The sequence below is a fragment of the Nannobrachium achirus genome (genome assembly GCF_963921795.1).
Source record: "Nannobrachium achirus genome assembly, chromosome: 3".
Taxonomy (NCBI): Eukaryota; Metazoa; Chordata; class Actinopteri; order Myctophiformes; family Myctophidae; genus Nannobrachium; species Nannobrachium achirus.
In genome coordinates this window covers 11958323-11981027 of record NC_137812.1, presented here as the reverse complement: position 1 = coordinate 11981027, position 22705 = coordinate 11958323, and the positions used below count along the sequence as shown (strand labels likewise).

General features: G+C 43.8%; 2 protein-coding genes across 2 annotated transcripts in view; both read left to right on the top strand.

The window, feature by feature from the left end:
* Positions 1 to 17545, top strand: part of neurl1aa (neuralized E3 ubiquitin protein ligase 1Aa) — a gene marked incomplete at both ends in the record, with an annotated part of 121565 nt that extends 104020 nt beyond the window's left edge. Inside the window, 2 exons of the mRNA XM_080722197.1 lie at positions 9481 to 9648; positions 17292 to 17545. Coding sequence (XP_080578323.1) covers positions 9481 to 9648; positions 17292 to 17545 — 422 coding nt within the window. The remainder of the gene's footprint in view (positions 1 to 9480; positions 9649 to 17291) is intronic.
* On the top strand, positions 11128 to 11775 carry LOC308281514 (alpha/beta-tubulin-N-acetyltransferase 9-like; the record flags this gene model as incomplete). The annotated part of the gene is made up of 1 exon (XM_080721732.1): positions 11128 to 11775. One exon carries the CDS (start codon positions 11128 to 11130, stop codon positions 11773 to 11775), a length of 648 nt encoding a protein of 215 aa, XP_080577858.1.
* Positions 17546 to 22705: the final 5160 nt, after the last annotated feature.

Here is a 22705-nt window from a genome sequence, read left to right as displayed (position 1 = left end):
GGCATAAATGCCACACAAGCTCTCACAGGCCCTGTGATGCCCTCCAGTTCTAATCCCCTCTGTCAGACGAGCAGAATTGGTCCTATCGTAATATGAATCCCTCATTCGCCCTGTTAAAGTTACTGCCTTCAGCACTTCCTGTATCTGTTTGAAATTAGAAATCCCTCCGGCGCTTCGGTGAAATGTAGCTACAACAACACGAACGAACACACAAACGCAAAGAAGTGGGGTTTTTTATAGTTCTGAGCGAGTGCCAAAATATGCTGTTTAGTTACAGTTCTCTGCAAGCTTCAGTATATGTGCTTTTGTTGCAGCGTGGGTTACAGTCACAAAGGTCGATTTCTTTCGGATCGACACACATGTACAAAAATACATTAAAAAAAACACATTCGACAGAGAGACTATAAACAGTACAGACATACAAGAGATACATATTGATGGCCAAAACGCAAAACCTCCTAGTAGTATGTGAACCTCCTATCTACTATGTCTACTATTTCTAGGTAAAAACTTCCTATCTGCAGTCGACAACATGCAGATAGGAGGTTTTTACCTAGAAATAGTTAGGCTTTTTTTTTTGTTAAATAACACTTTCTTTTTTTTTTTTTTTTTTTACTTCACTCTTAATTGACATCAAGACATTCTACAGATCTCTTACAAGTATTACCATTAACATTTTCATCAAAAGTTTCACCACCTGACACCAATCATCAACAAGGCAATGCAGATAAAAAATCATGACATTTGCAGATAGGAGGTTTTGCGTTTTGGCCATCGCACACACGCACGCACACACGCACACACACACACACACACACGCACGCACGCACGCGCATACATAAAGTACATACACACACATTTACGTAACTCTTCAGTCCGAACCGAAAATACCATATTATTGTCCGTATCTAAATCTGACTTATGCCTGTGCGCGGGTCTGAGGAGAATGCTAATCTCTGTGTCTGTGGGGGGGAGGTGTACAGTAGGCATCGGCTTCCCTGAAGGACGTATCAATAAATACAAATACAAATGTACGTAAATGTAAATAAAGTAAAGCAGTAGAGCCGGGGTTTGCAATTCAGTGCCTTTCTGGTGGTGTGCGGAGTGGACGGATAGAAAGGCGAAGGGGGGTCAACAGAGAGAGAGAGGGAGGGAGGGACGGATCCAGAGAGCTGAAGAGAAAGACAGCTGTTCACATACTGTAGGTCTGCTTAACCAATTTAGGCCTAGGATTATTGAATGCTTTAACCAGTGAAAAATAGCAGATATACAAGCTCACAGCGCGGCACCGAGTGCCGCGCTGCGAGCTTGTAGATCTGCTATTTTTGAAAAAGTCGTGAAAATGTGTGCAAATGTATTTTCAAAGCGAACGTTTGTAACTCAAATTTTGCTTCTGGGTGGTCCCTGGGACTAGATATTTTGAGTTGGGGGTCCGTGGCCGAATACATATCATTTTGGGGGTCCTTCACGTGAAAAGGTTTGAAAACCAATGACATAGTAACTGAGCTCCAGTTAATTGAAAAGGACCTTTTCTTTGACGATGGCTGGCCAGATCGCTGACATGGAAACGTAGGTTTTTTCAAAAAAACCTTCGAAGGATTCAAAAGACACTCATAGAATCGGGTCAAAATTCTAATTTTCACGATTTTTCAAAAATAGCAGATCTACAAGCCCGCAGCGCGGCACTCGGTGCCGCGCTGCGAGCTTGTATATCTGCTATTTTTCAATAGTTAAAACATAAAATAATGATACACACTACAGTGTACCCGTTCTGAATGAGTTTTAATCTGCTGCTGAGCAGCGGGATGAGAGCCGGGCACCACAGATCCTGGATGGACGGAGGGGAGGGGAGGGTAGGGGACCTCCCACCCACCATGGGGATTAGCACACTAGTGGATGGAATGAGGGAGGGGACGCCGCGCAGTCACGCTAAGGGTGACTGGCCTGGAATAACCCCTTGGAAAAAAAGGGGTAACCCTGAAGAATGCATTGCTGCAATATCAGTGTGGGGCTGAGCTTCTGAACAGCCAGAGGCTGTGGCTATTTTTGAGGGTCCTTAGCGTGGAAAGGTTTGAGAACCACTTCTAGTGATTACTCATGCCATGAAGACTTGAGTTCAATAATATTTATAGTTTTTTGTTGCTTTCTTAAGACAAAGATTTGATTACATTAAATGTATCACCATTGATTCCGGATGGGGACCATCATGGGGGGTAAATGTACTAATATCAAATTTTTGTCTTAGGAATGCGATATATACAAAACAATATTATCGAACTCAAGTCTCCGTGGCGTGAGTAATCTCTAGAGAAAAATCATTTTGGGGGTGAACTACTCCTTTATGGCTGTCCTGTTGTCCGGGACAACTAATACATCTTTATGGACAAGTTCATTAAAAATATACTTGTCTGTCGGACAAATGGCTCTTGGTTTAACTTTTTCTGTGATGCTCCTAGCAGCTTTATGCTGCATGCAGACTATGGACTGTGGAGTGGATTATTTTTTTTCCTTCAAATATATCCACCTGTTTCCGCGGGGGTTTACTGGAGATTATTTGGACCTGTTTGGACCACACTTCCGGTTTAACAGCAGACATATACAAGCTCACGTCGCGTCGCAGATGCAGCCCGTTGTGAGCTTGTAAATCACACTCGGCTGCGGCGCCGGAAGCTCGGTACAGCGTCTGCGCAATGCACTATGGGGCGTTGGAAACTTGTGGATAAAATAAAAAAATCATATCCGGACATGTGACTTTTGAATGAGAAATGCCTCAAAAGGTTAAGGTCGAGCCCTGCTACTTTCATATAATACACACTGTCACCGAACCGTATGGCACCTGCTAATTGGAAAGACCCACCGGCACCTATGTAATGATGTAACATATGTTAGTCATCAGGTAGTGTACATACTACAGCCTACGCACCAGAGAGCCCGGCCATTCTCCGGATGCCATTCAGCATATGGCACATACTGTAGTTAACGTTGCATCCATATACCCTATATGCCCACATTCCATCCTTGAACTAAGAATGGCATCGCTTTAAAAGTCCTCCCTCTGGTATTTTTAGCATTTTTTCAAGCTGTTCACCGTTTTCCCGGTGCCAACCTGTAATGCTATATATCGATTCCACTTATTTTGACAAATAAGTGCAGTGTGACTGGCCTAGTTGTTTGTCAAAGCTATGGTATTGGATTTCATTTCATGGTTGAGAACCTCGTATCTCGAAAGTTTCGAATGTGTACGTTTTTCCGTAAGGTAAAGAAGGCCCTGCTTCTTCATAGAAGACTGTCGTGCAAAACTAGTGAAAATAGCTGATCCTTGTAGATCTGCTATTTTCACTAGTTTAAATCGTTTTTAAAATGATAAACACAAAACGAACGGTTTTGGACATACAAGGTCTCCACCCGACAACAACGATACGCTCTGACACATCACCGTACTCCCTCTCTGCTGTCGCGTGCACTTACAGCTTTCTGTGAGAAACCGGTGTAGTCTGGTTGTCATTCCAGTGTAATCTATGACTTCATACCACAATTAGGGTAAAAAAAACAGCAAGTAAAATATGGTAGGAAGGGTCTTTAACCACTTCTTACACCCCATTATACTTATACTTATATTTTTTTGTTTTGATATGGTTTCTGTAGGAGGACAGACATGACACAAACATTCTTAACATTTTCCAATGCTGTAAAAATGAGTAGAATAAATATTACATTTCAACATTCTCTCCAGGATGCGCTGCAGGGAAAATAAACATTTAATCATGAATGCTCATTATGTATTTGTAGCCTACTTAGTCATTTTGAAAGTAGGCTGATATAGCTAATATAGACACTTACAGCACGTGTTGCCTTCATTATAAGGCTTATATAAGGCTTTTAATTTGTTGCGGCTCCAGACAGATTTTTTTTTTTTTTTTTTTTGACAGATATCTGACATTTCATTTCGCGGATTTTTCATGGGAGCGCCTTAGTTGACAGGCGTTCCCCGGGGCTCTGGGTCCACTTAGGTATTTCCCACTACACCAGTGGTTAGGGTTGCCACCCGTTCCGTATAATACGGAATCGTTCCGTATTGGACAATTAAAAGATGCGTTCCGTATTGAACCAATACGGAACGCGGTTTGTTCCGTATTTAACCAAATGCCCCATAAAGGTCTGTCACACCTCAACACAGAATTTAACAATAATGAATGAATGAAATAAAACACAGGAAAAGACAGCAAAAGTCGCTGCGGCTGTACGCTCTCCTCTCGGCCCCTGTCTGCATATGCGCTGCATGTCGCTGTCAATCACCGTTGCCTAGTTACAGTCGAACTTCCTCCTTACACCAGGGCAGGCAGATCAGGCACACCGCGCGCTTTAAATATGTCGTCTGAAGACAATACTCCACCGCCTCAAAAAAAGGACAGACGCCTACAAAGGTACAGACGCGAGTGGGAAGAAACAAACCCGTGGCTTGACAGCGTCAGTGAAGACGTTTATAAAGCGAACTGCAGAGTATGTCGGCGAACGTTCTCTGTATCACATGGTGGAGTGTCTGATATCAGACAGCATGAGAGAGGAGAAACACATTCCCGAAATATAAGAACACAGCAGACCCAGAGAGCGGTGTCGCAGTTCTTCATACCTGAAACAGCTCCTGAGATTGATTCGGTATGGGACATATTGACCTTATTTATGATTTGAGTCATTCATGTCATGTTAAGATGTCCTTATTTATGATTTAAGATGTCATCATGTCAGTAGTAGCCTGAGTGGTTCCCAAACATTTAGCCCATGCCATGACACAAAAAAGAAATGAGACATTTTCACAGACTTTCTCAAACTAGTGAAAATAGCAGATCAACAAGCTCACATCATTGTGAGCTTGTAGATTGGTTATTTTCACCACTTCTTAGACATTTGTTTTCTAATTTTCAACTCCATGAAGTTACTGAGGAGGGAAAATAATTAATATATTTTTTTTAATTCATGGGATTTTTAAAGATGTTTTGATATTACAATTACAATAGGCTAATCATTAAAAACAGGGTAGTGATAAAGGAACCAATGAACTCAGTGTTTGGGAACCAGTGAGCTAGGCTATTTCATAGACTAATTATGGTTGACTTTTTTTTTTAATGACAAATATTTTGACATATTTTGATTGGCAGGACATTGTTATAACGATCATTAGACCCAGAGCAATAACCCATCTGTTATTTAGATCTGTTATTTGCTATAAATGAGCTAACTTAATTTAATTGACCACGGACAAAAAAAAAAAAGATTTGTTTTTAAAATAGAAATCCTCTCTCTCACACTTCTACCAGTGCCGGTGATCACTCTTCCCTGTGCCAATGTTGGCACCCGTGCCTAAGGTTGCCTACCCCTGGCCTAAAGTAAAAATGTTCAATGTTCATTGCTAATAAAGCACTTTAAACTAGGCTATGCTCAGGTTCAGGCTAGTGAAGCCTATTCAGCCTAAAGTAAAAAAATTTTAATCTTCGTTGCTAATAAAGCACTTTAAACTTTAAGTATAGTCTATGACTTAATGGTTTCTTGACTACCTTCTCTTTACTGACCACCAAGTGACCCAATAGAAGAGCCAGGTTCAAATCATTCATACATTGCTTTATTTCATACAAAATTAACTTATTCATATTTTAGAAACAATTGGCCACTTCAAACTGCAAAACAATATAGGTTATACCATGTTGTGTGTTATAGTTATAACTATTCTATGCATTTCATGGGTTTGGGACTGCATTTTTTCGCCGGCCGGCGGCTGTGCCACGCGCACGGAACGCACGCACCGCGTGCCCGGAAGAGGTGTTCCTTATTTCAATTTCTGAAAGGTGGCAACCCTACCAGTGGTTCACAACCTTTTCTGGATGAGGGCCCACTGAACAATCTTGAAAGGGTTCGCAGAACAGGGAGGGACACTATGGGCGCGTTCGGAAATGCGCACTCAACGCACTGGTGTGCCATGTTGTCGTTCGTTTATTCGGTGCACTTGGTGCGTTGTCGTTCGGAAATCCAGTGCGCGGCGCACTAGTGTGTTGAGTGCACGCACTCACCAACCCTACTCAGAAGATGGGGTTAGGCGGTGTGGTGCGTCAGTGTGGTGTTTTGATTGGTTGGTTTTCATCGCCGTGTCTCGAGCGCTTCTCAGCTGTGAACAATAGAGGAAATGACCGCAAATGCAGCATTTACAGCTTTATTGGTCGTTTGGGCTTGATAGTTTCACACGCATCAACATGTAAACTAACAGCAGGTATGCCAATATTATGAATTACATCTCCTTTCAATATCAACGTTACGTTAGCAACTGCTGCTTTTAAGGAAGTTTACCTTCAGAGTTCAGAGTGAAAAAGCACACAGCTGACTCTTAACTGGTCGTTCGTAAATAAGCCACACTGAACGCACTCTCCAACGCCACGCCCACTGCACTCACTACACTGAGCACACACCCGGTGCGGGTTTCCGAACGCACCCTATGTTTCAAATGGTTAGAACATCGACAAGGAGTCAAGGTCAATGGTTCAATGTTGTTCTTTAACGTTACACCATGTGTGCTGTGGTACGTAAGAATGTTTTTTTATTTTTTGTTCGGCTTCCTTCAGACAATGTAGCAGCATAGGTAATACCGGTAAAGAAAAAAATGAAAATAGAGAAAAACAAAGGTATTTTTTACTTTACTGTAGTGTTTCCTAACTTTAGTTACTTTGTAGATTTTGATTATTACAAAACATGCATTACCCACTTAACTATATTCATTCATTCATACCCACCCTATATTAATTTCAGCCATTTAAAAATAGCACATCTATGATGCGACGCATCGTGAGCTTATGAGCTATAGATCGGCTATTTTCAAAAAAGATTTAGGCCTATATACATTTGAAAACTAGTGAAATGGGACATTGTGCACAATGAGCAGACTTTTGGTACTTTAAAGTTATACCATGTAACTTTTTTTATAAAACAAACTTAAAATTGTCCTAACTGTTAAATCGCTAAAGTTTTAGAACCCCCACTCCGTTAATTTCAGCTTCTAAAGCCTTCTCTTTATATGTTTTCTATGAGCCGTGAGGGGGGGAGAATTTCGCGGCAAAATGAGGTCATCTGCATCATGTGTATACGTTGGCCAATCATATCGCCGATCATAAACACATGGTACACTACCGGCCAATCACAGGCGCATCTTGCTGACTTCTCAGGAAGTAGCTTGCCTCAACATAACAACAACATACTCGGGTGAAGGAGTCCGTTTCTCCGGAATGCCTGAACACACAGGAACCAGGGACCCCTCTAAAGATAGATCTCGGCGAGCAGGCGGACGCGGTGGCGAGAGGCCCGGTCCGCGGCGAAAAACGGCCGGAAGACACGGACACGACCGTGGTTTGCTATACAGCTCTGACCACTAGTTGAGCAACTTACACAGTATAGCTTTAAATACATTTTGATACCAATACTTTTGCACTTTTACTCAGGTACATTTTGAATTCCGGACTTTTACTTGTAACAGACAGAGATTTCTACGTTGTAGTATTGATACTTTTACTTAACTTTCTAAGTGTTTACTTTTTCCCACCACTGCCTGCTTGTCCCCCTTGCTGTCTGTCGAGTTACATAATCCCAAACAAGGCAAACTGACTGATGGCTGACGCCCAGCGTTAGTCATCAATCACATTGATCAGATTGCCCTGATGCAGATGGAGGGGCCAAGCAGCCTCATCAGTGGGACATCTGTCACCGCGCTCTGGCTGTCAGCGGCCATGTCACCCACCGGTCAGCCACCGCTGTGATGATGATGATGATGATGATGATGATGATGACGACGGCCGTACCCTTAATCCATTAAGCCCGGGAATTATCGTATTGCTTTAACTATTGAAAAATAGCAGATCTACAAGCTCACAGCGCGGCACCGAGTGCCGCGATGCGAGCTTGTAGATCTGCTATTTTTGAAAATCACAAATATTTTTTTAAAGCGAACATTTGTAACGCAAATATTTGCTTCGGGGAGGTCCCTGATACAATATTTTGATACATATAATTTTGGGGGTCCTTGACATGAAAAAGTCTGAGCACCGCCGACATAGAAACATATCTTTTTCAAAAAAACTTAGAAGGATTTAGAAGACACTAGAATCACTAGACACTAGACTCGGGTCAAAATATTCAAAGAATTGCACACATTTTCCAAGATTAAAAAAAAATTGCAGATCTACAAGCTCGCAGCACTGCACTCGGTGCCGCGCTGTGAGCTTGTAGATCTGCTATTTTTGAATGGCTAAAGCATAAAATGATATGCGTACCCGTTCTGAACGGGTTAACAGATGACTCGTGTTTCACATTCTTCCAGCCAACTGTCCCGGCAACCCAACATGCCAATGAAAAAAAAGAAGAAAATAAGTCACGCCCTAGCTTTCTGGACAAAGCATCTGTCTCACGATAAAAATGGTGTCAAATGTTTGGGATTCCACGTGTTGGCTTGCTTTGCAGTGCAGTCTACTAGGGTGGCGCGACGTTATAAAAGTATAATCGCTGATCAAAATTTAGCTTGTGATATGTCGCGATGCGATGCGTCGGTAAGGTTTATTAGCTGTCTTCTAGAGAAGAGATTTGCAGTAGAGGGGAAAAGGGAGAGGGATTAGTATAGACCAGTGGTTCTCAAAGTATGTGTGTGTGAATGAATGAATGATTGAATGATTGAATGATTGAATTAATGAATATTTTATTTCCGTGTCCGGACTATTTCTTGACCCATCCCTCATGGGATTGGTAAAATCTCAACACTAAACAAGGCTCTAATTCGTTCTCCTGCTATACCACCAACATGTGGAACGCCCTTCCGCAAGCCGTGTGTAAATAAGCCGTAAGGCTTTCTAGGATCTCCTTTTAGTTGACCTTGTACCAGTGATTTGTGCTGTCATGAAACTGTACTTTTCTCTATTGCAAACTGCTAATGAACTCTTCAATCAATCAATCCAAGCATACCGGTAGTTTTACTGAGGTTAGGGTAAGGGTGAGGTTTAGGCCATAGTAGCGTTCACCAGGTTAACATTCACCAGGTTAGCATTCACCAGCATCGGCAGGTTAGCATTTCACCAGGTTAGCATTCACCGGCGTCGGACGAATGTGACGTCAAGCTATCGAACGTTGTACTGACACTACGCTCCCCATGGGTTATCAGACACCAGGGACGTGCAGAGAATGTTAGAGAGGCAGGGGCTGAAATTTGTAAAAGGGCCTTTTGGTGAAAATATCAAGGCAATTCTCTTGAATGCTGCCTTCAGGTATGGCATGGAAAGAGGGCATTTGCATTTCTTTCACCATAGTAAAAACTGCATTCATGGTCTGGAGAGGGCACTTTTTTACAGACGGAAAAAAGGGCAGGGGCTCAAGCCCCCTTTGATGTCTATGTCTGCACGTGCCTGTCAGACACGTCGGTTAAAACAAATCTCTCTCTCTCTCTCTCTCTCTCCATAGGTTCCACTCACCTTGGGGAACCGCGGGCCCGCTCCATCCCCGGCTCCCCCTCCACGTCCCCCTCCTCCTCCTCCTCCCCTCCTCCCCCCCAGACCAGCAGTGCCCTGGGCTCTGACCCCCTCCTGAACGGAGAGCCGCGCTCCGCCGCGCACTGCAGCTCAGCAGGAGGTAATGTACACATAACCCTCCACACAAACACACAATCAATCAGTCCACAGTCTATAGATGCCTTAGTGGTCCACCTCACACTGATAAGAACCAGTATGCGCGCACAGGGGCGTCACAAGGGGGGGAAAGTGGGACCGAGTTACCAGGGCCCAAGGTGGAGGGGCCTTAATTATTTTATATACTTAAGCTATTGAAAAACAGCAGATCTACAAGCTCACAGCGCGGCACCTGCGAGCTTGTAGATCTGCTATTTTTGAAAAGTTGTGAGAATGGGTGCAAATCTTTGAATATTATGTGTTTTTTAAGCGAACATTTGTTACGCAAATTTTGCTTCTGGGGGGTCCCTGGAAGTAAATATTTTGAGATGGGGGTCCATGGCCATGAAAAGGTTTGAGCACCACTGACATAGAAACATGTAAAAATCATTCCATCAAAACTTTCAGATGTCGTTTTTCTCCCAGTGTGGAGGAAGAATGCCTAGGATTGTGATCTCTCACTCTTGAAATATGTAATCCTAGGTTTCTGTTGATTGTAAACAATAATAGCGATTCAAAACAGTTGCCCTTCAAACCCCGCCTCCATTCGCCGTCATCAGAACGGAGGGAGCGCTCCTCGTGATCAAGGCTCCAGTCCCTGCTACTGCTCGCCCAGCTGCAGTCCATGAAGCCTAATTTATGCTCCGTCCAGCGGAACCAGCCACAGAGATATGGGCTGTCTTCCTCCTTATATGGGCATTCCCATATGAAGTCCTGTTTAATATGGGTTTTATATTGATGACATCAGGGATCTCCATATAGGGGCATAAAAGGGATTATGTTAGTGTGGTTCCCATGACATCACAACATACAATACCTTTTATGCCCATACATGGACAACCCTGTCTGTACCAGCCACACGACTGTGATGTCACCTGTTTATGCCCATATATTGAGATCCCTGCTCTGAGTATCTAACATCACCGTGATGTCACGCTAGGGAGAAATGGAGAAATAAACAAAGCATAATTTTGGGCTCGCTGAAAGCGAGAACATTATGTTATGTTCATTATTTATCCACAACTTTCCCACGTCCCGTCGTGCATTGCGCAGAAGTTGTGCGGCAGTTTCCGGCGTCCCAGCTGAGAATGATCTACAAGCTCACAACGGTTGCATCTGCGACGCGACGTGTGCTTGTATGTCAGCTGTTCTCCGGAAGTGTCCCACAGATAATGCTAGAGTAAATTATCGCGTAAACAGGTGGATATATTAAGTTCTCCTCAAAAATGACGTAATTTATCAATCAAGTTCTCCTCAAAAATGACATAACCTATTACGTAACCTATTCTCCTCAGACAGTACAAAGGCAGTACAGTAACCAAAGGGTAGATCTTTGTGCCCATACATGGTGTTCTATGCGAGCCCACACTGTTTCGTAGGAACAGTATTTCTAGTTTATCTGTAACGTTTGCCGTCAATAACTCAATCGTTCCGCGGTAGAGCCATGAGGATCAACGAAAACACGATGCTGGAGGGGGAGAAGGTGGTGCTGGTGCCTTATAACGCAGACCACGTGCCCAGGTATCATGAATGGATGAGGTCTGAGGAGCTGCAGAAGCTGACGGCGTCAGAGCCTCTGACCCTGGAGCAGGAGTACGCCATGCAGAGGGACTGGAGAGAGGACGACGACAAATGCACCTTCATCGTCTTGGACAAGCGGCGGTGGGCGGAGCCTACGGTACAGGAAGAGCAGTGCATGGTGGGAGACGTCAACGTCTTCCTGACCGACCCCGCCGACCCCTCTCTGGCCGAGCTGGAGGTCATGATCGCGGAGCCCGGCTACAGGGGCAAAGGCCTGGGGAAGGAGGCGACGTTGATGATGATGCGTTACGGAGTAACCAGACTGGGCATACGGAGGTTTGAGGCGAAGATCGGGCTGGACAACCATGTGAGCATCGCCATGTTTAAGAAGCTCCGATTCCACGAGCTGTCCAAGTGTGGGGTGTTCAAGGAGGTCACCCTCGGGCTGGCGGTGGACGAGGCGCTGGAGGCAACCCTCCAGGACGACACGTTGTACATGAAGGAGAGAGACTACAGAGAGACAGAGGCAGCAGCTGACCTCACCGTAAAAGAAACACCTTGTACGATCTGATATGAACAGACATGGATGGTCAAGTGTTTCAGCCACGACAGATTTCGGGTATTATTTTAAGACTAGAAATACTGTTCCTACGAAACAGTGTGGGCTCACATGTAACACCATGTATGGGCACAACGATCTACCCTTTGCCTGCACCTCATTGGCTAAGGGCCCTGCCTTTGTACTGTCGAGGAGAACTTGACTGATAGATTACATCACTTTTTAAGGAGAACTTGACCGACAGATTATGTCATTTTTTAGGAGAATTTATATATGGGACTGCCGTCATAGACAGTAGCCATTGTTAGGCCGGTGTCAATGGCAACCGGGCACGGACGGCATACGTGTCAGTCAGGCGTTACCCATCTGGACGGATACAGTCAAGATGTGACGGTTCTGACAGTAAAAGAACTTGCCAACGGTCGCAAATAAACTGCGGTCGCAATAACTCTAGTGATACTACAGTACTCACTGTAGGAAGGCAAGCAGGTATCGTCTCCGCTGGGTGGAAATCTCATACTGTACCTCCAAAACTGTTACTTTTCACGATAAAAATTCACAAATAGCAAAAATAACAGATCTGCAACTTCGAGCCGCACTTCGAGCTTGCGTATCTTGCTACTTTTGATGCTTTTGTGTGATACTGTAGTATGATCACATACTGTAGGGCGTTGATTTACAAAATCCGACAGAAAGTTACATTACAATGTCTCTTTTAGAAATATTGTGACAGTTACTTTATTGTCGCTGTCGGGCAGAAGCCTACGTATCTCCATATTTTCAAATTAATGCCCTACTTCGTCGTACAAAAGTTGCGAAAGTAGCCGATCTACAAGCTCACAGCGCATCGCGATGCAGCGTGTTGTTGCCGACATTGGCGAGTGAGTCAAATGCGTTAATTGGAAGGTGCCTGGAGACAGTTAGCGCCATAATATTTGCGAGGATCTGAGTTCCAAAGGCCCCCCCCTTCCATTCATAACTCCGTCAAAACAACAAAGAATTACATGGACTGATTTCTGGCGTCGGAGATGTAATCCATCATGATCAAAAACTAGGAATAGGAATGAAATGTTTGTTTATAATGATGACATCAACTCATCAGAGCAGAATCGGGTTCGTTGCAGAGAGGAGTGATTCATTTCCAGGGGTGCCGTAGCGTTGGCAACTTCTTTAGCGCTCTTTATTGAAAAAACAAGCTTTCCAGCGATGGAGTGCATGTGTGCGTTGCCTTCTACCGTCTTCATTCACCAACCATGAGATTGGAGAAGTCAGGGACATGCTGGGCCCCTGATTCAGCCTGGGAAAAAGAGTTGTAGAGGCCCTCATTGCGCGCTATAGAGAGAGATCTCTGTCTATAGCGCTGCTGCTACTCAAAGATTTGCCATTTCAGATCATGACAAGTGACAAGCCAGTGGGCCAATTACATGAGTTATATTACGTCATTGTCGGGTGGAAACCTTGTATGTCCAAAACCATTTTAAAAAGGATTTAAACTAGTGAAAACAGCCGATCTGCAAGCACACAACGCCTCGCACCACGAGGCGTTGTGTGCTTGTAGATCTGCTGTTTTCACTACTTTTGTGCGACGGCCTTGTCTGATGAAGCAGGGCTTTGTTTCGCGAAAGAATGTACAAATTTGAAACTTGGAGATACAAGGTTTCTGCCCAACGATTTACTTTGTTGGCCGCCCAGCCCCCAAAATGGAACGAAGGCCGACATTTTATTTATTTATTTTTTCCTAATGGCCGGCCTGGAACGGGCGGGAATGAACCGGCCGTTCGTTCAGGAGTTGTCCCGCTTTTTCCAATGGCCAGCACGTCCCTGTTGGAGGAGTGGCGTTCACATGAGCTCCGGGGGCTGAAGCCAGACAGCCAGGGGCGTCACAAGGGGTAGGATAGTGGGACTGAGTTACTGGGGCCCAAGGTGGAGGGGCCCTAGTAACTTTATCTATTGAAAAATAGCAGATATACAAGCTCGCAGCGCGGCACAGAGTGCCGCGCTGCGAGCTTGTAGATCTGCTATTTTTGAAAAGTTGTGAAAATGTGTGAAAATCTTTGAATATATGTATTTTTTAAGCGAACATTTTTTACTCAAATTTTGCTTCTGGGTTGTCCCTGGAACTAAATATTTTGAGATCGGGGTCCGTGGCCAAATACATTTTCATCTTGGGGGTCCTTGAACACAGGTTTCTTGCACACAATTTCAAGATTTTTTCAAAAATAGCAGATATACAAGCTCGCAGCGCGGCACTCGGTGCCGCGCTGTGAGCTTGTATATCTGCTATTTTTCAATGGTTAACATTCATGGGGGGCCCGCGGCGGATCCTTGTACCCAGGGCCCAGAATTTGGTGTGACGCCCTGCAGACAGCTGCACTGTGTCCGCTCTAGCTAACAGTACCGCTGGGGATGCTGTTTGTTTTCCAAGTTGAAATTCAAGTTTAGTTTTTCTGCAGAGACAGTTTACAGTTTAGGCATTTAGCACGCAGACGCTTCTAATCCAAAAGCGACTTACAATAAGCAGATAATACATCACTATAATAAGCAAGATAATTATGTCAGTACATCAACAACAGTATATCAAATGCATAGGAATATCAATCTAGAAAAAAAAGAATAACATAGGTAGACCGTGCACCTAATCAGTAAAATAAAAAGTTTCTAAAAACCTAAAAAATGCGTCTAGCGTCATGTATGGTCATTGAGTGTTACAGTAGTGCTATGGGTTTAGGTGGAGTCTGAAGAGGTGAGTCTTCAGTCCACGGCGGAAGCTAGGGAGTGAGTCTGTTGTTTTAAGTGCGACAGGGAGTTTATTCCACAGTTTGGGGGCCAGGAGGGCAAATTTTCTAGGACGAGTGGATTTTTGTCCTGGGGTTTTCAGCGAGGGTTCTGTCAGCATCCCTGTGTTGGCTGATCTGAGTGAACGGGTGGGGTTGTAGGGGTTGATCAGGTTTTGGAGGTATGGAGGAGCCGTACCTTTGGCTGCTTTGTAGGTCAGCATCAGTGTTTTGTATTCAGTGAGACAAAGGTGAAGAGGACACACACTGCTGCTCGAGTCGCTAGACCGTCTCTGGTTGGGTGGAAACCTCATATGGCCAAAACCGTACACCTTACGCACATATTCTGTGACAACGCGCCGCGAAAAGCTATTTTCGCTGTTTTGCGTACAACAAAATGATATAGGGTTGAAGAGGTTCAAATTAACTCCCCCGTTGACCAACAGTTGTTGTACCTGCTTGCGTTCATTGGTCTGACATGATAAATCTGTTTACAAACTAGCAAAATTACCACCCTAGGTGGGGTAGGAGAAAAGGGCCTTTCTGTGTGGAGTTTGCATGTTCTCCCCGTGTCTACTAGGGTAGATACCCTCACAAAAACATGCAGTAATCCTGGTCTCTATAATGCCTCCCCCTGGCCAGCCACGTACGCGCTACGTCCAAACCGGGGAAATCCCCCATCAGGTGAAAAGAAGCAACTTGGACTATTCATGCACTGAAGGAAGCATGTGGTCAGTCCGTTGTCTCCCCAGGCGCGGCAGAGGGAGAGCAGAGCCCAGGATTACTTAGGCAATTGGCACTGGGTGAAAAAAAATGGGTTACAAAATCGTGGGATAAAAATGATATGTAAAAAAAAATAGCAAAATTATACAGTGCGTCCTTTTGCTTACGGTACATCCACAAGCAATAGGCACAAGAGGCTCCTCCCAGCTAAAGCTTCATCCGAGTTAAAAAAATAAAAAGGGCGAACACTCCAGCTCGCAGACGAGAGAGAGCGAGAGAGAGAAACCTCCGTGTCATGCCAGCGCAATGTTTATCGTATTTATACATAATCCAGTTTTTGTGCCTTTTGTATATTCCTGTTTTTGACAATGATGGATTAGGCCTGTGAAACCAGATGTGTGTGTGTCAGTGCAAATTGTTCCGAGGGTGTTATGAGCACAACTCCTGGCCTCCATGGTGGGGACCGGAGGGAGAAGGGGATGCCAAAACAGATGCTCTCCGTGTTGCGCTCCCCAAAGCCCCCATGCCGCTCTGATTACTAATCCCACCCTAACCCATTTAGAACGGGTACACATTATTGTGTATCATTATTTTTATGCTTTAACTATTGAAAAATAGCAGATATACAAGCTCACAGCGCGGCACCGAGTGCCGCGCTGCGAGCTTGTAGATCTGCTATTTTTGAAAAATCGTGAAAATTAGAATTTTGACCCGGTTCTATAAGTGTCTTTTGAATCCTTCTAAGGTTTTTTGAAAAACCTATGTTTCTATGTCAGCAATCTGGCCGGCCATCGTCAAAGAAAAGGTCCTTTTCACTTAAACGGAGCTCAGTTAGTCTGTTCTTGAGAGACTACTACCGGTATGTCAGTGGTTCTCAAACCTTTTCATGTGAAGAACCCCCAAAATGATATGTATTTGGCCAAGGACCCCCATCTCAAAATATTTAGTTCCAGGGACCACCCAGAAGCAAAATTTGAGTTACAAACGTTCGCTTTGAAAACATATGTTCAAAGATTTGCACACATTTTCACGACTTTTTCAAAAATAGCAGATCTACTAGCTCGCAGCGCGGCACTCGGTGCTGCGCTGTGAGCTTGTATATCTGATATTTTTCACTGGTTAAAGCATTCAATAATTCTAGGCCTAAATGGGTAATGTTACGTACTCAGCATCCAACGTGACCTTCCCAAATTTAGATTTATGGTTGCGGTTGCACAATAGAACACTGCACGGTTCCATTTGGCTGCATGCGGGGAGTAATCCATGCCACTGCTTTTGACATGTTTGTCATACAGTACAACAAAGGGCGTCACAGGGGGGGGGACTGAGTTACTATAGGGCCCAAGGCGGAGGGGCCTTAATTATTTTATTCTTTAGCTATTGAAAAATAGCAGATATACAAGCTCACAGTGTGGCACCGTCGCAAGCTTGTAGATCTGCTATTCTTGAAAAGTTGTGAAAATGTGTGCACATTTTTGAATATATGTATTTTTTAAGCGAACATTTGTTCGCTTAAATTTTGCTTCTATGGGGTCCCTGGAACTAAATATTTTGAGATGGGGGTCCTTGGCCAAATACATATCAACTTGGGGGTCCTTGACATGAAAAAGTTTGAGCACCACTGACATGGAAACAGGTTTCTTGCACACATTTTCACGATTTTTCAAAAATAGCAGATCGACAAACTCGCAGCACACTGTGAGCTTGTATATCTGCTATTTTTCAATAGTTAACATATGGGGGGCCCGCAGTGAATCCTTGTACCCGGGGCCCAGAGTTTGGTGTGACGCCCCTGGTAAAGTCTATGAGACCCCAACTTTGATTGGCTCCCACAAGTTTCCCAAGACAAATCTGCGATGACCCTATAGCCAAAATGTTCCATATGGCATGTTCTAACTGTGTGCCAAATGTCATGCTTTTATCGTAAAGTGTACGATAAGTGTACGATTATTGCCCGAAACGCTCGGACTATCTCTTTGTCCCATCAACTTCTTTTTCATCATCATCTCTTATCTCTTTTGTCGCATGCAGGGACGACCCCCAGCTCCCCCGCCAGCCTTCCCAAGTCGCCCACATTCCCGTCGGGCCGCGGCTGCGGTGTGGCGGCGTGGCCGGACGAGTGCTCCATCTGCTACGAGAACGCCGTGGACACGGTCATCTACGCCTGCGGGCACATGTGTCTGTGCTACACCTGCGGCCTCAAGCTCAAGAAGATGTCCAACGCCTGCTGCCCCATCTGCCGGCGACACATCAAAGACATTATCAAAACCTACCGCAGCACATGAGAAAAGGGGAAAATAAAGGACCAATGCAGCTATAGGACAAACAAGCAGTCCCTTTAACGAATACAACAAAAGAAAGAAAAACAGGTCCCATCCTAATTTACAGTACACTTTAAGACAGAATAAGACAGAATAAAGCCATAATAAGAAATAATGTGTTGGTAATTAGAACTAATATGTTTTATTAGACAGAAACAAAGACAGAATAGCAGAAAGAGCGAATGCATTCTCTGGCACCGGCACCTGCCGACCGGCAGTTCGACCATCAGTCGTGCTGCATCGCCCGGCGATAAGACCGGCGGATGCCGCACGGAGCTGTAGGTAGTAGGACCGGCATCGCTGGTAACTGCCGCGGCAGCCACCACCGCACGGACCGGCAGTTTACCGCGACGGGACCTGCCGGTGCCAGAGAATGTATCCGCTCTTTCTGCTATTCTGTCTTCGTTTCTGTCTAATAAAACATATTAGTTCTAATTATCAACACATTATTTCTTATTATTACTTTATTATGTCTTATTCTGTCTTAAAGTGTACTGTAAATTAGGATGGGACCGATGAGTCACAAGTGAGAAAACTCCTAAATTCAGGGAATGTGAGTTACGGTACTTTTTTCATTTCTTTTTATTACATTTTTTGTGTTTTGGGCGTTTTACCACAAAATCGTCTTTCATCGGCTGTCCCGCACGACTTGTTCTGGAGCCATTTTGACCGGAGTAAGGTCTATTTCATTTCAAGACGTGCTCTCGCAGCCTCCCCGCGGAGCCGGGCCCTTGAAGTGGCACAGGGTTTTTTTTTATTTTTTGTTTTTGTTTTTTGGAAGAGAACTTTTTCTTCTCACAAAGTGCTCTCTCCCTCCCTCCCTCCCGCTCTCCCCCCCAGGATTTCTGGAAACACTTTTGAGACTTAAAAAACTAAAAGAGTTGGGAGAAAAAGAGTGCATTCACCTCATAATTATTTTATTTTGTGAGTCGTGCTAGAGATTGTGAGAGGACTTTTCCCTGGTTTGCACTGGGGCTGAATACGTCGTTTTTCTTTTTTCTTTTTTGGTGCTCTTTGTCTGGGTATAATGGCTGTTCGTTCAGTGGCAGTAGAGAGTGGTTTGTGCTCCAAAAGGTGCTGTCAATCTCCAGGCATATTTCTGGTTGAAGGTTGTCAAAAAACTACGCCCACGCCAGAGGTGATGCTTCCCGTACACTGTCTGTCGCAACCAGGGCTGGAAGAAATACTTTAACCCATTTTAGGCCTAGAATTATTGAATGCTTTAACCAGTGAAAAATAGCAGATATACAAGCTCACAGCGCGGCACCGAGTGCCGCGCTGCGAGCTTGTAGATCTGTTATTTTTGAAAAAGTCGTGAAAATGTGTGCAAATCTTTGAATATATGTATTTTCAAAGCAAACGTTTGTAACTCAAATTTTGCTTCATGGGTGGTCCCTGGAACTAGATATTTTGAAATGGGGGTCCGTGTCCAAATAAATATCATTTTGGGGGTCCTTCACATGAAAAGGTTTGAGGACCACTGACATAGTCTCTCAAGAACAGACTAACTGAGTTCCAGTTAAGTGAAAAGGACCTTTTCTTTGACGATGGCTGGCCAGATTGCTGACATAGAAACAGAGGTTTTTCAAAAAAATCTTAGAAGGATTCAAAAGACACTTATAGAATCGGGTCAAAATTCTAATTTTCACGATTTTTCAAAAATAGCAGATCTACAAGCTCGCAGCGCGGCACTCGGTGCCGCGCTGTGAGCTTGTATATCTGCTATTTTTTTATATTTAAAGCATAAAATATTGCGTCATAATGTGTTCAGGCCTAAATGGGTTAAGTAAAAGTAGCAACTCCAAAATAGAAGTACACAAGTAAAAGACTAGTATTCAAAATTTCAAAAGTGCAAAAGTATTGGCATGAAAATATAATGCTTAAAGTACCAAAGTAAAGGTTTTTCCTAATATTTTCGAACTTTTTCAAAAGATACCAGAGCTACAAGCTCACAACGTACGCGGCACATTGCGTACGTGGCACTATGTGAGCTCGTAGATCTGCTGTTTTTGAATGGACAAAGTATAAAATAGGCCTTAATTGTTTAAAGCATAAAAAAACATCAAAATAACGTTTTCAAGCGATTGTTGTGGAGTAAAAAGTACTCTTGCCAACTTTTTGTGGCGTAGAAGTATATAAAGTATTGAGGAATGGAAACACTCAAGTCGGGTAAAAGTAACTCAAACTTGTAAATGTACTTAGTTACTTTCTGCTGGTATGTTGCAACATGTGCCTCTGTCGTTGAGCCCAACAGTGCAACAAATGGAATGGAACAATCGAACAGATACACTCTAATGGCCAATGCATACTGCACTTTTAGAGACAAATTGATTTATTTCAGTTTGGTTTGGGGAGTCACAAAATCTCGGCAGCACCGAACAGCCGAAATAATGGCGGTACCCGAAATAAAATCGTCTCTAAAAGTGGAATATGCATCGGCCCTAATGCAGGGTTTCTCAAAGTGGGTGCAAAAATCCGAAAGGTGCCTCCGAATACTTTGGTAATATTTGGAATTTATCAAAATGTTAGTGTTTATCCATTTATACCTAGTAAAATGGAGTTGCACTGTACTTGGTGCGATCCTTTTCAGCCTGCAGTTACACCAAGTCGCTTCACCCAAAATAGCAGATCTACAAGCTCACAATGCATCACGTCGTGACACGTTGTGAGCTTGTAGTTCTGCTCTTAATGGTGAACGTTTCCCCCCAGAGTATAGTATAACGTCACTGTCAGGCAGAAACCTTGTATCTAATCTAATTCTTTTTTTCGCAAAGCAAAGCCCTGCTTCATCACACAAGGCTGTTGCACAAAAGTTGTGAAAACAGCCGATCTACAAGCACACATCGCCTCGCGGTGCGAGGCGTTGTGTGCTTGTAGATCGGCTGTTTTCACTTGTTTAAATCATTTTTAAAATGATAAATGCAAAACGAACAGTTTTGGACATACAAGGTTTTCACCCGACGATAAAATAGTTTTCCTCGTTACATACTGTATCTTGGGGGGAAACATTGACATATTTGACAGAAGTGTAAGGTACTGTAAAGTAACAATGCAGCCCAGGGGTGCCGTGGATGAAAAAGGTTATTTACAGGGGTAACCTGACACAAAAAAACATTTTGAGAAACCCTAGCTCTAACGGAATCAAGCGACCATCAAGACACCTTCGTTGTGATGAAGTGATGGGGTTTTGTAGTCAGTCAGAGGAGTTGCTGGCAGGAAATCAAGACTATTGTTATATGATGGGTGCAGGTTCTTGAGTATATGAAGTATGATTGCAACTCAGGGCTGGGCGATATCACTATTATTGAAAACAGTGGCCTCAATTACAATCACTGAACTATTGTTAAAATGAACCTAGACGAGCAACGTTAAGTCGGTTAATAGCTGTAAACTTAATGTTGGTTTCTGTATCTTTTTCTGAATCGCCCAGCCCCATTTGCAACACGTTTTGTACTCGCATATTCTCAAATGAATGTACCTTATTAGTAGTTCTAGCAAACACGTTTGTGGTAGCCGTGTCGTTGCGCTAGCTAGCTATAGCTGCTTGCTCTGCGGTGTTGTACGTTGCACTGAAATCACAGTTGTCCTCTCGGTGGCGCCCCCCTGTTGTCAGCGGAGAGGATGACACTTCAGAAATGAACTGCCTCTTGTGTCTCAGAAATCTCTCAAAGTGACAGGAACAGTTAAGTGGCAAAACAGTAATTGGTATTTCTATGGTCCAAGTATTTTTATTTTTTTTCTAAAGGGAATTATTTCCCATGGTATAAACCTATAGACCTTTTTCCAGAGCGCTGCAGTGTGGCTGCGGTTTTGGCGAACAGCCGCACACACACATTGGTTCCGCTTGACACCACAGTCAAGGACGTGCAGAGAATGTTAGAGAGGCAGGGGCTGGGATTTCCAAAAGGGCCTTTTGGTGGAAGCACCGAAAATGCCTTCAGATATAGCATGGAAAGAGGGCATTTGCATTTATTTCACCATAGTAAAAACTGCATTTATGGTCTGGAAAGGGCACTTTTTACAGACAGATAAAAGGGCAGGGGCTCAAGCCCCCTTTGATGTCTATGTGTGCACGTGCCTGCCTGAACACAGTTATGGCTGCCGCTCTGGGAAATTGGTCTATACCCATTGGTGGACAAAGTACTTGAGTCAAAGTATATAGATACTCCTGGGAAAATATTACTCAACAACAAGAGAATGTTGTCATATTTGTACTTCAAGTCAAAAGTACAATATTTTGTCTTTGAAATGTATTGGGAGTGAAAGAAGGGGGAGAAAAACAATGAATACTCAAGTAAAGTACTTAAGTACAGCACTCAAGTAAATGTACTATGTAATGCTGTCCACCACTGCCTACATCTAAGCCTAATACACTGTGAGCTCTCATGCGATCCCCAGAATAGCTCCCATAACAATACACAAAGTCAAGGGACCGTTGCTATAGTAGCAGCTGTCACCACAGATGCGTACAACATAACCTTGCCGTCAGGGCAGAAACCTTGTATCTCCATATTCCAAACTTTTCATAAATGAATCCCCCGTTTCGTCACACGGGAGTGTCGCACAAAACTAGCGAAAATAGCACATCTACAAGCTCACAACGCACAGCATTGTGCGTTTTTATACAGGCTATTTGCGCTCTATTTTCCGTCTTTTTTTCATTGTAATAAAAAAGGAACGCTTTTGTACTTATGAGGTTTCCACCCGACAGTGACGATATAACCTCCTGCCTTAGCTCCTGGACGGTTCCGGTGTAACACTTATCGTTGTGAAAACCTTGTACGTCCAAAACTGTTCGTTTTGCATTTATCATTTAAAAAATGATTTAAACTAGTGAAAACAGCCAATCTAGATCTGCTGTTTTCACTACTTTTGTGCGACGGCCTTGTATGATGAAGCAGGGCTTTACTTTGCGAAAGAACGTACACATTTGTAACTTGGAGATACAAGGTTTCCACCCAACGCCGTTATATTTCTGTCTCTATAATTATCACCAGGACCCCTTATCAATAACAGCCGTTCCCAACCTGTGGGCCAGGGCCCACTGGGGGGGCCGTCAGGATGTTCCGAGCATGGGCCCCCAAATAATTGGTACAAAACACAAAGTAAGTGGCTTTTTGTCGG